This window comes from Taurulus bubalis (assembly GCF_910589615.1).
Source record: "Taurulus bubalis genome assembly, chromosome: 8".
Taxonomy (NCBI): Eukaryota; Metazoa; Chordata; class Actinopteri; order Perciformes; family Cottidae; genus Taurulus; species Taurulus bubalis.
This window is the reverse complement of record NC_136596.1, coordinates 12,026,329-12,047,357: the sequence shown is the minus strand read 5'-3', so window position 1 is coordinate 12,047,357 and position 21,029 is coordinate 12,026,329. Positions and strand designations below refer to the sequence as shown.

General features: G+C 38.9%; 1 protein-coding gene across 1 annotated transcript in view; it reads left to right on the top strand.

Annotated features, from left to right (window-relative positions):
• Positions 1–21,029, top strand: part of LOC306740573 (EGF-like repeat and discoidin I-like domain-containing protein 3) — a gene marked incomplete at both ends in the record, with an annotated part of 91,680 nt that overhangs the window by 32,772 nt on the left and 37,879 nt on the right. Inside the window, 2 exons of the mRNA XM_079222784.1 lie at positions 1,444–1,572; positions 18,302–18,415. Of these exons, the coding sequence (XP_079078910.1) occupies positions 1,444–1,572; positions 18,302–18,415 (243 nt within the window). The remainder of the gene's footprint in view (positions 1–1,443; positions 1,573–18,301; positions 18,416–21,029) is intronic.

Sequence of the window (21,029 nt, the reverse complement as noted above, 5' to 3'; positions counted from 1 at the left end):
TTACCTGTAATCTCTAAGATATGACTTTACAAATAAATGATATCAAGAGACAGGGAGCTTAAAAAAAGGCTCACAGAAGGAAATTTGTTTTTCTTCTTGTGGTTCTTCTGTCAACATACTTTTGTACAAGCTTCAAACTGACTACAAGTTATCACAGACACCACCAAACTTTCTTCTCACAACAGCATGTTAATGTTCAACATGTGCTGAGCTTTGACCGTGTTTTCATTCATATCCAACGGTAGACTACTAAAGTTTTCCCATCCAATATGAAACCACAAAGTTTTGACAGCACTCGGGGCAGTCGTACAACTCAATGTTTAAAAGATGAGACAGCTATTGGCAGGCCCTTGAGTTATGAAACCAATAACCCTGCGTCAAGGCCTCGGCATTTACATTTTGCCCCACTCTGCAGGTTGGTCCAAGAAAGATTTTAGATGGCAGTAATATGACACCATGTTGTGGGCACTGTCAATGAAGTAATATATTGCTGTGTCATATACATTTAGCTGGAATAACTTTAATTCAAAGATGTGCATATCACCATTGGTCCCAAAGAGATAACATTATGTGAATAAAGCACACACTCAATGAACAAAAAGTGCTCCACTGTGTTATTAATCATTACCAGCAGAATGTTGAAGGTTTATTTTTTTGTTTTTTTATTGAAATGATTTTGTTTGCCAAATCCCCAAAGCGTGAGTTCTGTAGCGGCTGCAAAGCTACCCAGTGTTCACTCCACCCACATACACTGCAAAAAAAGGAATTTCAAGAAAGTAAAAAAAGCCTTGTATCAAGAAAATAAGTCATATTTGCCCAAAAAAACAATATTAATCTTGTCAAGCATGTTTTGATTAGAAAAAATATCTAATTTTAGGAAAGTATGCCTTACTTTTCTTGATTTTTTTAATTTATTTTAAGAAATCTTGTCAAGCAAAAAAATCTGCCAGTGGGGTAAGTTTTTTTTTCTTTGATATAGGATGATTTGATTGAATATAAGAATGTTTTGCTTCTTTCTAGAAGGGCTGTTTTTGCAGTGTATTAGAACACAATGGTCATGATGAATGGGCTGCTGCACACACAGCAAGAATACATGTGGATATGAATATGAATTCCCTTGCAAATTAATGTTTTACATACACACTGTCTCACAAGGTCCAACTCAGGGTCATTTATTAATTCATTCAAATGCACCGGCAACTTTTAATTTGTATAGTTTGGTTTACATCACTGGCTCGGTAAGGTTGTGTCAAAATGTTTTTTTCCATTTGTCTGTTGGAATGGCAATGGCAATGTTAATTAGATTCATACTTAAAAAAGCATGCTACACCAGAGTGAAGCAGTTATCTAGAACATTGTGTACTTGTATACACAGTAAATGGTAAAGTAGAAGCTGTAGCTCATTATCAGTGTCTCACAATGTTTTCTTTTTTTTGTGTGCAGGACCTTGCCATCCAAACCCTTGCCACAACAGAGGGACATGTGAGATCAGCGAGACCTACAGGGGAGACACATTCATTGGCTACGTCTGCAAGTGTCCACCGGGCTTCAGTGGAGTTCACTGCCAACATAGTAAGTTGAACCCCTTTTATTTTTGCCCTCATAAATAAGGGTCATTCAATAAAAAGTCAAACCAAGTACAAGTACTTCCAGTTGAGTACTTGCCAGTACAGACCCTATACTGATATAGTTATCTATGCATCACTACTCAAACAATAGACACATGTAATCAAAGGTCTCATTTTACACAATCCATGAAGTAAAGTTTGTCCATTTGAGCTGACACGTTTTTCCAAAACAAATAATGACCTTGAGCAGTGAATACATGTCAAGCAGCTGACAGGAAGTAAATCACTGTTAAAAGGACAAGTTCAGCAAAAATTATAGTAGGTTTGGTGGAGAAAAGAATTGCTGATCTGGCTTTCCTTTGTTGAGCATACTCTTAATAAAGGTTAGTGTCAGAAGGTTTTTGTCGCCTATGAGATAATACTTTACATTAGAACTGTTCTCAAGTCCCGTACAGTTTATGCTATATCTTTAAACAGACTTCCTGAACTCTTAAGCCTTTAACGACTTTAAACTGTGGTCGTGACCAACACCAGAAACTGCAAAGACATGCACATGCACACAACAGACAGATCAGCAACATTGCTTTTCTTCAAAAGATACAACATTTATATTGATTCTATTGATGCAAAGCTTTCTCCAGGCGCCTCCTTATACTCCACAACAAACCACTGAGCTTTTTGATTTGATAACTGTCCACGGCAACAACAAGGAGCAGCCAGAGTGAGCTGTGAGAGTGAGTTTTTTTTTCTTTTTCTGAACTCGTCTGTTTCACTTTTTCCTGTTCGCAGCAATTTTGAAGTCCACCTTTCACAGCAGTGGCTTGCTTGTGCAGTACCACTTACCAAAAAAGTCTGTCAGCAAGTGAAACCTACCGAATATATCAATTCATTTGCTATTTTTATATAACAAATGGAACCAACCTGAGCGAGTTCAGCATCCAAACCGCTACATTAATATCTTGCTTTAAAACCCTCTCCATTTTTAATAGATGCCAGAATTTGGAAACAGCATATAGCTCTTTGTGTGCAAGTGCTAAATCTTGCTTAATTCTGCAGGATGATGTATAGGCCAAGTCCTGTGGCTGCCATGCCTGAGTGTGTGCTTCACTGAGCATTGCATTAGCTTGCACAGCACAGTTGTCCTTCATTTCATCGCAGGTGTGCTTCTAAGTAATGGATTTAATGTATCATGGTGCAACCTGTGTTGTGAGATGGATCATTATCGGTTAGAGAGAGAGAGAGAGAGAGAGAGAGAGAGAGACAGATTCGTTAACCAGTGCTTGCAGAAACCATTTATATCTGTCTCATAACTCCGCCACGCTTACACCAAGGTTAGATAAGACAGCAGTTTAGTGATAGCCTGAAAAAGGCAGCTTTTGTGTTGAGACAGTCTGTGTCAGTCATTATTTGTTTGTTTCCACATCTTTTCTTTCCATTTTTAATGAAAACCTACAAAACATAAAATCAAATGGAGCAAGTCGCTATATCAACGGTCTGTCATTGTGTTTGTCTCCAGCCGGAATTGTGAGCAATTGTCTAGTATTCATGTCATAATTCAGTTATTGTTTCCTATTAAGCCCTTAGGGCGGTGAGAAACTGATTCGGTATGGGCTGGGTACACATTATTAATATCTGCCCATTTTCCTCACCTTCATTACAGTTAAATCAAAGAGAGTGGGAGTGTTCGAGAGAGAGGGAAAAAAGGTAGAATTTTGTTGATAATTAAATCTAGCGTATGGATAATTCCTGCAATTAAATGATAAAGGCGTATTCATAATTGTTCCTTTAGAATGACAGCTTAGCTGGCTTTGTTTTGGTATGGTGTTGGCTTTGAATAGATGACATGCTCACTGAAAAGGATAAGATTGAAACAATTTTAATTGTCTGTTATTTTCATGAATACCACACAATTTTGATAGTGGATAATGTTTTTCTTTTCATTTTCACTGCTGCCGGTAGTTCAAACTTGAACATACCTTATTGGTACTGCCTCTGTCAAAACTATGAATTAATTCTGGTTAACAGCATGGATGAATCATTTCTAAAATCATTCAAGGAACATACCTTTTAATCAGCCTACAGTAATCAGTACATGTTGGATTCAGGACTGAATCATTTTGTAGGATTACCCTTTATCTTATGTGATATCTAATCAAGTGTTTTGAATCAGTACTGGCCCAGATACATGTTTGGCTTTGTGTATACCGCACTGATGCAACGTAATATATGTGTGTGACAGCCCTGGCTTTTTACTGTTGCTCTTACTATCTCCTTGCTCTGCCAGTGCCAAATCCAATTTCACACATGTGAACGTTATCCTAAACACATGCGCTACATATCCTGCCTGTTTTATGAAGCATAGCCAGGAATGATGTTGAACATGGACAGCGAGGATTAGTACGAGCTATTTTAGACGCCTTTGATGGGCGGATACTGTATGCACTTCATGGTGTTGGCAGCTTTTTTATTTATTTTTAGAACGCAGCCTTCAATGACTCAACTTGAGGTGTTGAGATTTCCATATTGAGGGGAGATGTTAGATAACCACAGCTAAAGGTGTTGGCAGGGTGAGCAAGTCAGAGCATCCATTAAACAACACGTTAGATTTCACTCCTTTCACCACTTAATATGCAGCTGAATCTCACACGTTTCTGTTTTCATTTTATAAAAGTTATTGTGTAAACGTTAAACTACAAAGGTGTCTTTTGCTTGTTGCATTAATCATGTACTTGTGCTAAACCGTAATCCCATTGCATTGGTTTACGGTTTTGCTTTTCAAATACTAATACTAATACTAATACTAATACTAAGAAAAAAAAGTTGTATATTGTTTTATAATAGTTTAAAATATTTTTTTTACCACGCCCAAGTCTTAACACCCCCTGAGATAACCAGGATTAATGTCACCATTTTTGTGATGAGAGCCCGTATTATTTCAAAGTCATTCATCTTTCGAATAGTGTGGCGTTATGTCCCTGTGGTGACAAGAGAACGCTATTGGGCGAGTAGCCAAACATTGTAATGACCTGTCACAGTGTGAAGATTTGGACTGATTACCTCCGTCGTCATGAGGTCGCAGATCATATTTAGGCCACATGTTATCCGCCTATCAAGGACAAATGAAGTACAAACGGTTGGAATTTTTTTGAGGGGATGTGTTTTCCTGAACAGAAAATCTGCCATAATGTCGTAAACAGCCTTGTCTAACAAGAACCACCTCGTGGTGTGTCTAAACAATACTTTAAATTAATGTAATGCAGTACAAGTAAATCATATCTTTGAAAGTTGGCAGATCAGATGAAAATATGTCGCCCTCTTTTCTCTTTGAGTAGGAAAGCTTGATCGAAATTTCCTGCGGCTCTTTCTTCTTTACTCTCTTTCAAAGATGTTGGTATGAGCCAGTCTGTTCGGGCTGGTGGTTATCCATGTAGAAACAGATACACTCACCGTACAAGATTAAAAGAATTAGCAAAGTTTTTTTGGCTCAATTGTCTCTCAGATGATTGGTGTTCACTTTCTAACTCTGTCTCTTTCCATCCTCCCTTGGCCTGAAAGTCCTTAGAGCAGATTCTATCTCGGTTTTTGATCAATATGTGATCGATATGTGTCTTTGCCTTTCTTTTTGAAACACACGAGCAGGGCAGAATTGATTGCGGCTAAATGTAGGATGTATGAGGTCTTTTTTATAGCTTGGCTGTGTATTTGATCATGTATTGACAGAAGATATCATGCTGCATTAGCCCTGCTGCCTCTACAATTTCTAACTACAGGATAATCAGCCGGTGTTCGTGGCTGTGGCCCCTGAGCCCAATAGAAAGAAAGAGACTCCACGTGGACTAGCTCTGTGCGTACTCGGCCCTCCCTCTCTTAGGAGTGCATTAGTGACCTTTGCATTGTGTTTTGCAGGTGAAAAGGAGGTATACAGTAGCACTTATATTTCACCAGGTTTCCTGACTCCTCGCCTTCACTTGGGTTTTTATGGAGAGTGAGCAAAAGAAAGAGAGATGACGTTGTTCTCAATTGACTGAGTCATGTCAAGACATCACTATAGACAATAGCGCTACAGCCCGAACCAACAAGAATAAGAATCAGAAAGGCAGTGGTTATGTGCATCTTCACCGTTAGACATTTGACTAAAACATCAGACTGTATTTGTGAGGCACAAGGCATAAGCAGAGGTCTGACAGTTTTTCCCAGTACCCCTTCCGCCCCTGTGAGCACCAAGCACTTTACCAGCACACCTCTGAGTGGTTACCTGCACCTCTTAAAGCGAGAAATGACTTGCCCTTCTCAAACCTGTCACTGCCTCACAGGAGGTGACTTTGTAGTGCCGGATCTTCAATTTGTTGTGATAGCAAGAGGAGGGAGGGAGGTGGGGGAGGGAGCTCTTGTTAGCCGACGTATCTGCCACTGCTCCCATGGAGTCCACTGAGAGAGGACAGCAGGTGGGGTGGAGAGAGATTGGTGGGCTTCTGGTTTTCTGCTCCCTTTTTCCATGATTGAGGCTCTTGGTATTGCCTTCTTACTGTGAGGCTGCACGGTTAAAGTCACTGCAGCAAAGATTGCGATGAAGCATGGAAATCACCTTCTCAGTTGTTAAATGTTAATAGCATTCTTACCGGGCCACAACAATCGCAAATTATTTCAGTAACTAATAGAAATGTATCTTTTATGACAAACAACATAGTGTTTTTTTTAAAGGACCATATGCTTACTTGCTTTAAACATCGATACAAAAGTTGAAACAAAAATATATAATTAAAATGGTTAATTTAATACCCATGAGCATGTATCAAGATCAGTTCTTCAGCTGCCCCTCCGACCTTATGGTGTCAAACACGGGGACTAAATTAATATTTGCTTGCTCTTATGTCATAGTTATTTTGTAGAAAGGATAACAGTTCTGAACCCATATTTCCAGCAAAATAGCTTGCAAAGTGTCACAATATCAGCTTCCTTTTCATCTCAGCGATGAAGCTCCAAAAAGTGCTTTTCCTATTTTTTTATAACTTCGGGGTAAAGTTGTTCATCTATGGAAATCCACTAACTGTCTTAGATCATATGAGCAGTATAGCTGAATTGTGTTGTTCGGGTGGAAGTTTTCGGGGCAGGCTTAGCTAAAAGGATTAGCTCGATTGATTTAAGTACAACTAAAAGTTAGTGAGAGAAAGTTTGTTAAAGAAATACTGTCGGAAGCAGTACTTCAGTCCACAAAAAGTTAACCTATTTTCAAAATAAACAGTGGCATCAGCTTAGTCATAGTGCCCAAGGTCTGTTCTGTGAGGTATAGATTTGCCTCGTTTTAACAGCCTCTGGGTTACAATAAATTATGCTAATCTGCAGACCACTTTTATTTTTAAACGCATAAATTATCATGAATAACTTCTAACACCGGTTTGTTTTCTCATAATGATGTATACTTATTCAAAACTGTTAAACTTCTTCTGCTCTACTTTTTTTCTTCTTAGGGTCAAAAAGGTACATACCATTTTGTAACAGCATTTCAGTACAACACTATAATTATACAGTATTCATTTACGTTATTAACTTAAGATTTTCAGATACATTTTACGAAACAGTGTTCAACTTCCAAAACCTCCCATGATTTACCATGTGAGTATAGATTCACTCCTGCTAGAGTTTCCCAAGGTCATCATTGTATCACCGATCTCAAAACGTGCCCACTAACAGAAGTGCCCTCAAAACTAATGTGAACACTGGCAGCATCAAGGCTCTCCCCACTGCTCCATTACTGTGATGTAGAGCTGTGTGGAGGATATTTCCAGACACCCTCTCAGCATTACATTCACAATTCCACAGCCCACTCAGTCCTCACAGTCTGTGGCTAGTAGAAAGCTGTATTTACAGGAAGAGATGAGTGTGGAGAAGCCTGGGAGAAGGGTCCATACTCCCCTAAACGTCCCAAAGAAAAAACCACAATCACACACTGCCAAACCATCAGACGCCAATGATCAACAATTCATGGAGAGCTTGTGAGTGTGTCTGCATACTCTCCTTCTTTCTCGCAGGAGTCGCTGCAGATCAAAATGGAAAGATGGAAATGCTTGTGGGCCAGCAGTCCTGTTGTTTTAGCTCACTGCACATTTGGTATTTCTTTCTTTTAAGGCGCCTCCACATTTATGTCACTGGAAACAGTTTATGTTTATGCCCTAACAAAAGGTTACATACATAGACTGTATATAAAGGTAGATAGATGTCACGTCTCCACTTGCTCAAACTGTACAAAAATTACGTCGAAATACTCGAGTGACAGGCGCTGCCGCCCAGCCCATGTGATGTTTTTTGGAGCTCGAGTCTGCACAGAAGTGATCGGGGGATGGAGTTGTGGGATTGAGGTCCTGCCAACCCAATCGTGAACATGACCACAGCTTGTTAGTGTGAGAGCCATCTAGCGGCTGTACTTGACAAACACAACTAACCATTGTATCTATATCAATGCATGTATGATCAAATTGATGCATGTTCTATTACACTTCCATTAGACATCAAAATGTGTGTTTCAGAAATGTCTGATAACTTCCACTTCCACTCCAGGATGTGAACACACAGGAAGGTCCGACAGTGCTGGCTAACTTTAATAAGCAGTGGAAATGTTGCTAAGCAACACGTTCAGTAAATGTAGACTGTATATAAAGATCTTTATAAACAGTCCACTGATGTGGAAAGTTAAAATGACATCTCTTGACATTCCTACTCTACGTATAATTACCAGAAAGAAGTCTGCGACTACTTCACTCAGACCAGCCGTCAATCACAGCTGTTAATCAAGACGTCACACACGCTTTTTATAGTGTCAAAATACTAATGAAAAACCCCTGACATGCTCTCCTCCCTGTGAAGTAGTCTCCTGGTGGAGGTAAACAAATATATACAGCTTGTTTACAAATGTACACTTTGAATTTAATTTATTTAATCTAATAAAATAACTATAAAATGTACCCGGATCCTGTATCGTCATCTATATATGCTTGTGTGTGAGCTTCTTTGTGTGTGTGCATGCATGCATCCACAAAGTGAAGGAGACCCAGTCAAAGATCAGTTATGTACTTCAAATGTCTATTTTCTCGGGTATTCTTCTGCTCCTGTCTCCATCCCAGAGGGCATTTTGGATAACAAGCTTGGGAAACAAGCTTGAATCAAGGTGTTTAGGGCCACCTTGTTTGCACCACTGACACACATGTTTTATGTAGCCTTCTAGAAAGAGCCTAGTGCCAAACTGACCTGTTTTTCTTCAGGTTTATTAAATACATAGAATGGCATCAGCCGATATTAACCAGGATCCATCTGTGCTTGGCCTTGATCTTGTCAGCGTTGGCCTCATGCAGGCTCTAACAGCCTCATTTGTCAGTCCTCTGACCCGTCATTGATGATATAAAAGTGAAGCATCACCTTTTCCATATGCCTTTAATAAGCACTCAGTTCTGCAAATCCTGCCAAATAAAAACTGCTGTAGAAACATACTTTGAGTAAGATGACCTTTATTGTTTGGCAAGGTGGTGCTTTCCTCGCAAAATTACAGACGGGACAGTTTTCTCCACAATGCATCTTTGCTGTTAAAACCAACTTAAATGGCACAGAATGCCTTCAGGTAGTGGATGCTGTATAAGATGGTCAGAGTGACGTCTTGTTATTCTTTTAGAGAAAGGCCAGCACTTTTGAAAGAAGTGATTCAAGAAGGGTTTTCTTCGAGCTTGGATTTCTTCCCTTATGTTTGTTGGGATTAAAAGGGAAAATGACTAGAAACAAAAGCCTTGAAAATGAATCCCTTTGGTTTTATAAACAGTAGGGGAAAAAAATTACATAAGACTTTTGAAAAAAAAGAGCATTGATGTATTTGTTTAATTTAGTTGGTTTCCTTTCCCCCTCCTTTGTTCTCAGTCCCTGACCTTGTATACTCACCTGGTCTATCCTTCCTGGGAAAGAGTTGTAGGGACCAAGCTGTTACCGGGGCCTAATTGTGTAAGGCCCCCTAAGACACTTGAGCCTTTCTGTCACCTTCTAGCCTCTGCAGTAAGTATGGATCTTTTGGCAGACGGCCAACGCATAAATAGAGATGCATTTCCAAATCCCAGGTGGCGGAAAAGCGGAAAAGAGTTAGACTCATTTCAGCCCAGGGCTTCTGGCAGACCAAAGAATAACCCTGACAAATGTTCAGCTTGACTACACATAACTGCATTCAATCAGAATGATAAATATGTGGCCACATTAGCATTAGTGTTGTTTTAGTTTGAGTTCAACGTGATCAAAATTAAAGTGAACGGTCATGAGAATGTACAGTTTGTAAACCATAACATATTACTTTGACTAGTGCCAAGCAGAGAGATCTTATATTATTATTCAGCCTCTCATTTAATCATAGATATGACTCAGTGTGGACAAAATTATATAGATGTGAGATTGTTCGTTAGGAAGATTATAGGATTTTTTTACCAAAGCATTCATGGAATCTCCTGGAGACAGATAAGGATAGATCAGAGAGGGTCAGCAAAGAAATGAATTAATACAATATGTGTGAAATTACTCTCTGTTGAAACCACTGAAGCATCTTAATTCTGCCCCACTCTCAATATTAAACTTTGCATAAGTCATTCAAAATCTGACCCTTATCAAAATCCTTTTTCTTTTCCTGGATATGAGTTTAAATATTTAGTCAGGATGCAACTTTTTCTTCAGATGTTATGTTCTGAACTAAGCTACTTGTCTGTATGACATGCCTCGCAGCGTTCTTGTATTTAATATAATAACGGCATTCCAGTCTTTTATTTAAATGTCAGTGTTGTTAGGTTGAGCCACCACTGTGATCCGGACTGAAACAGGTTTTAGGATGTATTGCTGCTTTCATTGTCACTAGAAGATTAATCTTATTGACTATTGTTCCTGCACCACCATGAGGTTGACATTTTTGGTTCAGATTCAATGTCAATATTATCTGATGGATTGCCTTACATTTTTGCAAGTTCCCTCGAGAAGATGTTGTGATGACTTTAATGATCCTCTGCCTTAGCTTGTTCCATCACCTACAGATCAAACTGTTGTCTTTCATTCAGTGAACATCTAGCCTACTTCCTGAATTGGCACACATGTTTCCTAGATGACGTACTCTGCTGACTTGGGTGGTCCCCTGACTTTTCCTCCAGGGTCACCATGAGGTTGACATTCATATTGAAATATGACAACTGTTGGATGGATTGTGGTGAAATGTGATGCATACGTTTGTGGTAACCAGAGGTTCCAACTGTAATAACTTTGATTGTCCCCTGCATTGTATGTAGCAATCCTGTTTTGCCACTTGTAATGTAATTTAGGCTGTCAGTTTTGTTAAAAACAAAATGTTGTTTTTCTTTTTGTTGTTTGTTAAAACCGTATACTCGACTAATGTAGTCTCCGGAGGGCAGATCCTTGTGATCCTTATTTCCCCCCACATCTAGTCCGTGCTTGCTCTTTGGCCTGCCTCCCCTTTCTTTCTACATCTTATACCAGTTATGTGTCTCTTAAACATTCTAGTAAGTGTACCTCAATGATGTTAAAGAGCTTTTGGATCACACATGGTTGTTCCGAGCGAGATCATTATTCCCCTCACACACATACTGTGGGGGCTCCATCTGCAAGCTTAAAATGATACTTACGGCTTTCCTCCAAGTGTCAATCTGCCCCCAAGCTAAGGGCTCTTCACATTCTGCACACCCCAGCTTCGACAGAAGCCCTCAGTCTGCATGTCTTAGAAATGATGAGTGTTTTGCTTCTCCGATACTCAAACCTCTCTGCAATGTATCCTAAGGTACCTTCCCAAATGCTTCTGGAGTGAATTACCTCTCAGTGGGATAATCCCACTTCAAAAAGCATGATCCTTAATCCTGAATTCACAGCTTCATGCATCATCATATCCATTGAAACATGAAGCATGTGCCACTGTGAAAACTAACCTGCATGTGAGATGAAATTTATTTTGAATTTCTATGTAGGAGACCAATAAAATCAATACTCATGGTAAGCCTAGATACACATGACCATGCAGAAATATATCACAAGTATACATCGGTTAAAAATAAATATCTCTTTCAACTGGTTGTGGCACGTCACCAGACTCCAGATAGGAATGCTGTTGTATGTGGTGATAGTCACTTCAGTGACGTGGGTAAGGCCAGAATATATTGACAGGATAGATTGACAGTGGAGACAGACACTTCCATGTTCTATCTTCTATCTCTGACTCAACTTGGAGAGACAGGTCTTGTGCCGGCCTTGTGTAGTGTGGAGTCGACACATTTCACTGCACCAGCACTTGTCAAACACAACACCCAAGGCTGATTGCCCATATAGGAAGATGCAGCTTTGAGAACAAGTCAGTATTGAAGAACAGTAGAGGTATAGGACTATTCAGCCAGGACTTTAATAGGCAGGCCATCATGTATTAAACACAGATACTGCATATGCAATATGTGTGTATGCACGTGTATTGCATCTGCAGCAAATGGTAAAGTTTGAGTGAAAATTCAGTCATAAAAAAAACACAACAGGAGGGATGAGATTAGATATGACATGTGATCAAATGCAGTTGGATAAAACATTGCATGTAGCTGACTGGTAACTAATTCCTTACTCTGCTGTACTTACAACAGATAGCTTTTCTATCTCAGCCCTTTTAATAGAGTTCTGTGTTGCACTAAAACTGACAAAAGCCAGTGGGGAAAACCAATATTCACAAAAGAAAAAAAATAAGCGTAAAGATTGCATCACAGGATAAATGAGCACACAAAGGGAATTGAAGAGAGGATAGCCCAAGATAAGCTGTTCTTCTCAAAACAAAAACTCTGTTAATGTTTCATCATGTGTATAATATGTCATGTGCAAAACATTTTCATGCAATGTTTTGCTCCCTAGATGTATCTTGGTTTTCACTGAATGGTCACGCCATGTAATGGTGTGTTAACACAGTATGTATGAGCCTAGAGTTAGGGCTGTATTATATATCCTTGGGGTGGGCATCATACAAATATTCCCAATGATTTTAGTTGTCACTCAGAAAGGAAATTCTCATACATTTGTGTGTTCACAACATCATTTAAGTGCTCAGTCACAAAACTTATAAGCTAATGATAAATATTTTTCCTGGTCAGACTAGCACCTAAGTAATGTACATCATTGGCTGTGTTTTTTATGTTATCCCTGATAAATTCATCCAATGTGTCCATGGATTGCAATCTTTTTTTTAAAAGTATCAAATCCAACATCTGCAGTAGACCAACATGAATCACTGGGCATCAGCAGCACCCTGTCCTGGTGTAAACCCCATCCGCTATTGGATAAAAAAAAAGGATGATTACTTATTTGGAAGTACAAGTGTTCAAGGTCAGGGGTTAATTATGTGGCAGGCATAAACAACCAGTTGTCTACTTCATTGCTGTCGATCACTGACTGTAGAGGTCATAACACTATTCCTTGCCCAGATAAAGATGTCAAGAGAACCAGTTTGCTTACCAAACATGTCTTCACTGGCTCTGTGGCATAAAAACAGATAAGATGAGATGAAACTTCCCCAGGGTAAACTGTGCATGAGGGCTAAACTGAGTCCAGATGGAGCGATGTAACACGATCAGACATCTCCACATGAAAGCAAAATGTTGACAAACCTCCAATTGTGTGGCTTACAGTGTCTTGGCAGAGGAACAATAATACTTTACCCAGATTTACCCAACATCTGACTGTAATTTAATGAAGGAAGTGGGTGCGATGTAGAGGCAATACTGCCGGGACACTACCTTTAATTCTGCTAATTAAGTTTGAGGGCTTTACAAATTTGAGAGGATTACAAGCTATTACCAAGCATTTATTCCAATCATTTGTGTGATTTATGTTGTTGTTTGGGGCCAGTTTAGGCTTCCTGGTTCTGCTTTATATGGTTAAGTCCAGCTGAAATTAAAAAGCCTATTTTAGTATATATCAGCTCTGTCAATTAGATATCCGCAGTTATCTTTTGAGGTAAACAAGTTGCACCAAAGATGAAGAACATGCACGTATCCATTGTTTTCTTCCTTTTAGAAATACTGTTCAAAATGTAATTACTTATGTTTTTTGACTTTGGTCGGTGTCCGTTCTCCAAACTCTTATTCTCTAATGCGTTCACACCAAAAGCGTTTGCGAATTTTTTCTTTGCGAAAAATGTGCCTCATTCACGCAAGTTGAAATTTTCCAACTCTTGCGAAAAATTTGCGTGACGCAGAGCGAAAGCGTTGAGATGCTCCGCCCGTCTGAGTCAAACTGGCTACTGGTCCGCCTGAAGTAGCGCTGGAAGCAGGACTGAGTCAGACACTCTTCCTGGATGAGTCGGAGCTGTGTGCGGCTACGGATAATATTATGAACCCAGACACAAGGCCGTTAACACTGATTACTGCATAATAAATTACACTCAGACAGGGTCTGAGGGTGCAGTGTGTAGGATTTGGCGGCATCTAGTGGTGGGTTTGCACATTGCAACCAACTGAAACTTCTCTCATGTAGGAGAACCATGGTGGTGGATGCAAAAATGCAAATGACTCTATCAAGGGCGACTGTAGAAGCATGGTGGCTGGCTCTGTGAAGAGGATACACTCTGTATGTCGATATAAACGACTCATTCTAAGGTAACAAAACACAACAATTCTTTTTTCAGGTGATTAGACACTAACTAAAAACATACTTAATTATGTTACAGTAATTTTCTGGAAATAGATAGCCCTAAAGGCCCCACACTGATGGAACTTCATGATTTTTGGCCTCATCTTTATGGCACATACACATCTTTCGGTCTGCAAGATTTGACACACTGCCTTTACTGTTGAATGAACTGGAAAGCAGATTCATTGGGCTGTGTGTTTGTGGGGCTGTAGCAGGTGCAGGCGCTGCAGAGGTCAGTGCAGCCCAGCGGAGAGGGTACAGATAAATCCGCTTCCCAATGCAGGTCTCCTGCTCTCTAGGCACACAGAAGCCAATTTAACGCTCACAGACAGTGCTAGTTCCCGACACATACAACTATTCCTTGCTCTCATTATTGTCCGACTGAGACACTCTTTAGATGGCAATAGAGGAGCGAAGTCAGGTAGCGAGACATTCCAGTGGACCGGTGAGAGTCTGATCTGATCACAGACCGTTCAAATGTATTCTGAGATTCATAGTGTACGAAATTATTTTGCTCTCAGCAAAGAGTAAGGAAGACAATGGCGGTGATGTTAATTATGATAACAGTATGGCAATAATAATTGTATTAATCTTAATTTGAATATGTCTCACAACAACAACCAATACATGTATTAAAATTGGAATATATTCATTAAGAAATTAATTAGTTTTATTGACGACTGGCATAATGAAATATGCACCTGGCCCCGGCTGTATTGGCTCTTCACCATCATTTGCTCCATCATTTGCCTGGTGTTACTGACCAATGCCAATTGCATTTGGTCCACCACAGGATGTGCAGCAGGTGGACTAAACATAAACACCTTGTTGTTGTTGATTGTTACAATCTAATGTAATAACACTAAATACAGTATTAGTTGAACAGTATCATCCTGGCTCAGTTTCAACAACAAGTGAACATTATAACCTTCACAAGTTATTATGAAGCCACTTTGTTGTATTATATTAAATTGTGCGTCCTGTAGTTTCATTGTCTCATCCGCTGTGGACATCTTTACTCAAACTGGCTTGTTAAATCCGTTATAACCAATATAGCATCATTCCCATTAAACTAAAGACATCAGTTGCAATTGCTGTTTTTTCCAAAAAGCTTTAATGACCTATTAAATTGCAGACTATTAGGGGAACTCCTTGGATGCATGTCTATAAATGTGTTGTGTAAACAGAAACACTGAATGTATGAACCTGACCACAAGGCCTGCACATGTTTCTCTTTCCACCCTCTTCTCTCTTTCTACAATCCTCTCCTCGCCTCTCGTCACCTCTCTTCTCTATTTAATGTTGGGTTACTTAACTGCATTCTCTGAGGTAATGCCTTTTCTCCCACCTGATTTCCTGGCAATACACCCCTTTTAAAGTATTCCTTTCCCTGCGTTTCTCATAAAAGGGAAAGCAAATCGTAAGATGGGCCAGTTGTGTTTTCACCTTTCTGTGCTCCTAGCTGTTGAACCTAAAGTACTGGTGGCAACAAAGCAGAATGTGAACGTACAGCGTAACAAAAACATCACTTTTCAAAGTGCTGTGTTTACAGTGGTGAAGTAAGTGAATTAGGCTGTGTGCAGAATGACCTGCGGATTGTTTATGGTTTATAGTTTAAGGTATGCCCTGTGCCTCTCTCCCACCAGCGCCCATCAAGGTGTAGCAGTTATGGCTAATGGGTGGATGTACATACCTGTTTTATACATACTTCTTTGATATTTGAAGTACTTGTCTCTACAGGGTGTGCTTTGGATTTTCACATTTTCCCAGAGCTTGCCGAGCTGAAACCTACTGCAACATGCGTGTCATTAAAGTTAAGGCTTTCATATTAATGCTCCAGCATTTATTTATAGATGGATCTACATTCAGTTGAGGCATTGGATGTGTTACATCTCAATGTTCACAAGTGGCATTGAAATCACATCAGAGTGTTCCCCTTCGGCAATTAGTAAAGACCACATATTCCTTTGTACACATTACTCCGCTGTGAATTGCAATAACCTGCTACTAATAACCGTATTAGTTTTGTATTTGTTTTGTCACATATGCTAAACACTGAGAAGCTGAATTGTTGAATGAGGATTATTATTCTTTATACTGACTGTATAAAATGTAGATCCAACCATAATGCAATTTTGGGGAGAAGCAATTAACCTGTGCAACTAACCTGCCGCACCAGATGGATTGTTACATAGAACCGAGCCATCATTGGAAACTGTTTGTAAAAGGGAAGGCACTTCAAAAAATATTTGGCAGGTATTTGGATCAACTATATGTCCATCAAACTATTGTTGAAGCCAGTTGGCAGAATAGGGAAAACATATGTTCCATTGGGAAAAGCCTTCAGTGTCATTCTTTGCTCTTCTTTCAATGAAGAGCAATGTTCTACAACAGCATATTGGAACTTAAATGGCTTTATTACATTATTTAGTAAATGTCTTGAGAAACAGACACTGGAAAACACCTAGGGTGGGGGTCTACACATATGCACCAGCAGACAATCAGAAAAATGCAAAAATTATGCAAATATCATCACAATGAATGTCATATTCATATAAATCTTCACAGCTTGACAGGCAAAATAGTTTTACTTCTCTTTGTTGTGATTTACATGTTCAATTATAATTAAAGATGAGTGGCCCCTGCAGTTTGAGTTTGATCTATCTACTTTGTGCATAGTCATTTTTTTCAATATCGCTAAGAATGAAGCTCTAAAAATATACCAGTTGGGTTGCATCATATTCAGAGGGTCTGTGTTTGTTTCATATGCAGTCTATTTGATCTATCACCTGCTGTTTTTCACTAAAATGTATTAAATGATTACCAAATCACAGGGCTTCTCTATCATCAGCTATATCTGAAGCTGGATGTATATTAAAAGACAGGACTTGTCTTGAAAGTGCTGACTGGTTTGCTTGCAAAATAAATAAAATACAAACATAGTGTTAGATGATAATCAAGAATATACTTAGAGTATATTCTGTATAGAGATCATTATTCACGTCCAGACAGACGCATCAGCAAAATGTCTCCTTGTGAATTCCCAGACAAATTCAAATGAAATAGGTGAAACTGTGGATAGTTTTAGAGTTCAATTATATTTTTTCACGTATTTTATTTAAGATGCTACTGCTTCCAGTCACAGTACTTCAGTGACTATGTGTGAAGAGCATGACTGTATTGTTCTGCAGCATACAGGACATTCACCAAAAAAAAGATATATTTTGAGATATTACAAATTTGCTCAAGTGACTATTATATATGTATTATAGATACAATCTCAGGGAGATGAAACATTAAGAAAGACTTACTTTTATCATGTTTCACTTTCCAAATCACAAGCCGTTATCTATTCATGGAGCCAAAATGTAGTCACAGAAGACATGCTGTGTTTTAAGAGGATTACAAGTCTTGTAACAGCCATGGGCAGGTTTGGAAATCATTATAAACATTTTCAAAAGTTTGCCTCCTTTCCTCTCCCACTGTCATCCCATTTCCCTTAACTGTGGCTATAATAGGACAGAGTGCTAATGGGTGGGATGTGTGTGGTTGTTGTTCTGTCACCTTCTGTAATTGGTTGATGAATCAATCAGAGAAGAATATATTGCAGAGATCAACAACAGAGCAAAGTCAGCTGTACAAAAGACGATAATTCTGTGGCAATTCTGTTCTGCGCTTCTATTTCTGTGACACTATAATGAGAGAGTGAGGATATTTACCAAGCCTATAGTAAACCAACTGTCAGTGGCTGTTAGTGGTTTGGTAAAGGTATTTAATTATTCAGACTGAAAACAGTACACTTTGTTAGTTGTCAATCTTAACATGTTTAACTTAGTTGTGTGTTCTAGTATTAGCGGTCTCAATTTGATTTGTTAGTTCCAAGAAACCGATGTCTTTGGGAAAGCTTCTATGGGCAGACTCAACCAAATAACACAATCAGAAAATGTCATATATCTTCCTAAATTGAGCAGTGCATCCCACTGAGGATGAGGTATTTTGAATTGCCTATGTCTGTTTCAAATTTCTGAATGCACCTTTTTGTTTTGTGGCTCTTCCAGATATTAACGAATGTGAGAGGGACCCATGCAAGAATGGAGGCATTTGCACAGATCGGGTTGCCAACTATTCCTGCGAATGTCCAGGGGAGTACATGGGGAGGAACTGTCAATACAGTAAGTGCTCATGTTCATTTTTTCTTCTTTTTTTCTTCTTTTAAGTCTTTGACAACTATCAATTGATTGTTAACCGCACACACACTAGACAGTTTGCTAGTGGGCTAATTCCCATAAAGAATATCTTCACAGGTTTCACCGGATGTGCCAACCTTTGATGAAAATTTTTCAGAGATTAAACAAGGTTGTTTAGCTTTGAGGACAATCTTTGTTTTGGGGTATGTTTTAAAATAGCCATTATTGTTATTATGTGCTCAGTGTGCACCATTGCACACTGAGAAACACTATGTTTCGGTGAAATTAAGCCACAGACAAGGAAAGTAAGCATTTCCAAAATGTGCCAGTGTTAAAGCAAAGTATCTTAGAACATTTGGAAATTGTTATTTTAAAGGTTTTAATGTAATTTTGTTCATAATCTATCTCACACAACTTGTTTAGTCTGGATGGATTCTAGGGAAAGTATGCACATAAACTGAAATTGCCTATGGCTAGAAATTGGATATGGCTAGCGCAGCATGGTCATTTATTAATTCCAAAGTACGGAGTAGGATTAGAGCCACCTGTGCAATTTGTTTTGCTTTTGATAGTAAGAAGGAGAGTGGCTCTAAACTTCTTTCGTAATAAAGTCTTTGCATTCCAAACAATGTTCATGTCTTCTGAATTAAAGGCAAATGAGCATTACGCAATTTATACACAGCGCTTATTCAAACTTTAATTTAACAATGAAATCCAAACTTCTCCTTATATTATTATGAAATGTTTGCATATTCAGACAAACACACAATGAACCCTCAAAAACATCTGAACGTTTGAATGCTGAGAATTCAAGGCCACTTTGTACTTGCAAGCCCTCATTTTATTCTTCTGCCCAATGGCTATGTCGAATGAGAGAGCGCTTTCTACTTATCACAAGTAGCTTTATTTTTGCAAGACGATGGAGAGCTTAAAGTGTCCTTGTGTGTTTATTGTGCTATTGTTGGGATTTGGTCTGCTCACTCTCCGAACATATTAGGATTAATGTACGAGTGGACCCGGAGCCCTGAGCCACCCTTGCACTGCTACTCCCAAAAAAAATTCATCAGATGTTCTATTTTATGTGCAGCACAGTTGTTTGACAACATACACAGGAATTGTCAAGAAAAAGTCTTCGTCGGATCGAGAGACATTTTGGAAGTTGTTATAGTGTTATAGTTTTATAAATTGAATAACAGAAGGTAGAGGGTAATTTGTGTATAGAGAGGACTTAAGAGGCACTGCCTGACTATTACGGTTGGTGTAGTGAGTGAAGAACTCAAGGAGAAAGATTTAGTCTTGCTAATTGAACATATGCTAGGCTCCATTATTTGTTTAATGGTGCTCATTTCTATTTTCTCACATAAACTCTATATTTGTACAGCATATTACACAGCCATTAAATCAGCCAGCCAGAGTGGCAGTGCAGTCTATAAGTGTTATGGTTTGTTTTTGGCTATGTACTTCTGCACATTAGATTGACAATGACTATGAGATGAAAGTGCTGACTCCTTTAATTTAGTGATGTTTATAACCAAAAGAGATCATAGTGTATCTTCAAGTGTGTAAAAGGAAGACATTCCTACACTGTTGAATCAATATAGATATAAACAACCCCAAACACCCCTAAAGCTAAACATCGGCACTGTTTCCTTGTTTTGTTTCGTTTCATGAACTTGAGTATAGCCAAACACATCACAGTCCTAATACTGTCCGACTGAAATCTATGTTTTCTGACGACGTTGTTTCATGTAAAAAACAACTTAAAACAAGAGACTGGATGACAAGGAACAACAAAATCTATCACAAAATGTATAACAGAAGGACCGCCTTCTCTCTCTCCCCCTGTTTCTAGACTACTCCATTTCAGATAGAGTAAAACATTGTTAAGATTGTTAAATGGTAACATAAAAAAAAAAAAGATTTCTTTCATTACATACTGCTGTAACGTCCTGCTAAACACCCTTTACACACTTTAAACTTAACATGCTCACTTTGTAACACAGTTATTCAGGTAAAAATGTGTAGCCTGAGATAAACTTCATGACATCCCTGTGACATCACTTGAGTTATTTTCTCATGTTTGGCAAAGCTTCCCAAGAGACCCAGAGGACATTTTCCTCACAAACGTGTTAATTAGTACAGTGGTTTTCATGTGTAAATGTGGCTCTAATTCTGCCTTTGCAGTTTAAATGCATTATTTGTTGAATATGTTGCAGCCTTATCATAAGAAATACAGTGTGTGGTGCCCAATGAATATAACATTGATAGAAAAGGGCAGAATGCCTGGAATCTACTTTTATGCACGACTCGTCATCTCTTCTGACTTGTTCCTTCAACCCACGTTGTGTGAGTGGGCAAGTACTGCACACATATTGGCTGTTGCAGATTAGGCAGCTGTACATTTTTGGCCATACCAGAAATGAGTGATGTGATGGCAGCAGTGAGCTGTTGGCCATTGTCTGTCTGTTCGGTGATTATCCGATTTTAGCGCCTTCAGTATTGATTCCCACGATCCAATTGAAAGTCAGTAGTGAGAAAAATAATCATCAATTGCTTGCCAACATGAATCCCAGTAAAATATAGAGATGGAAGCTATGGC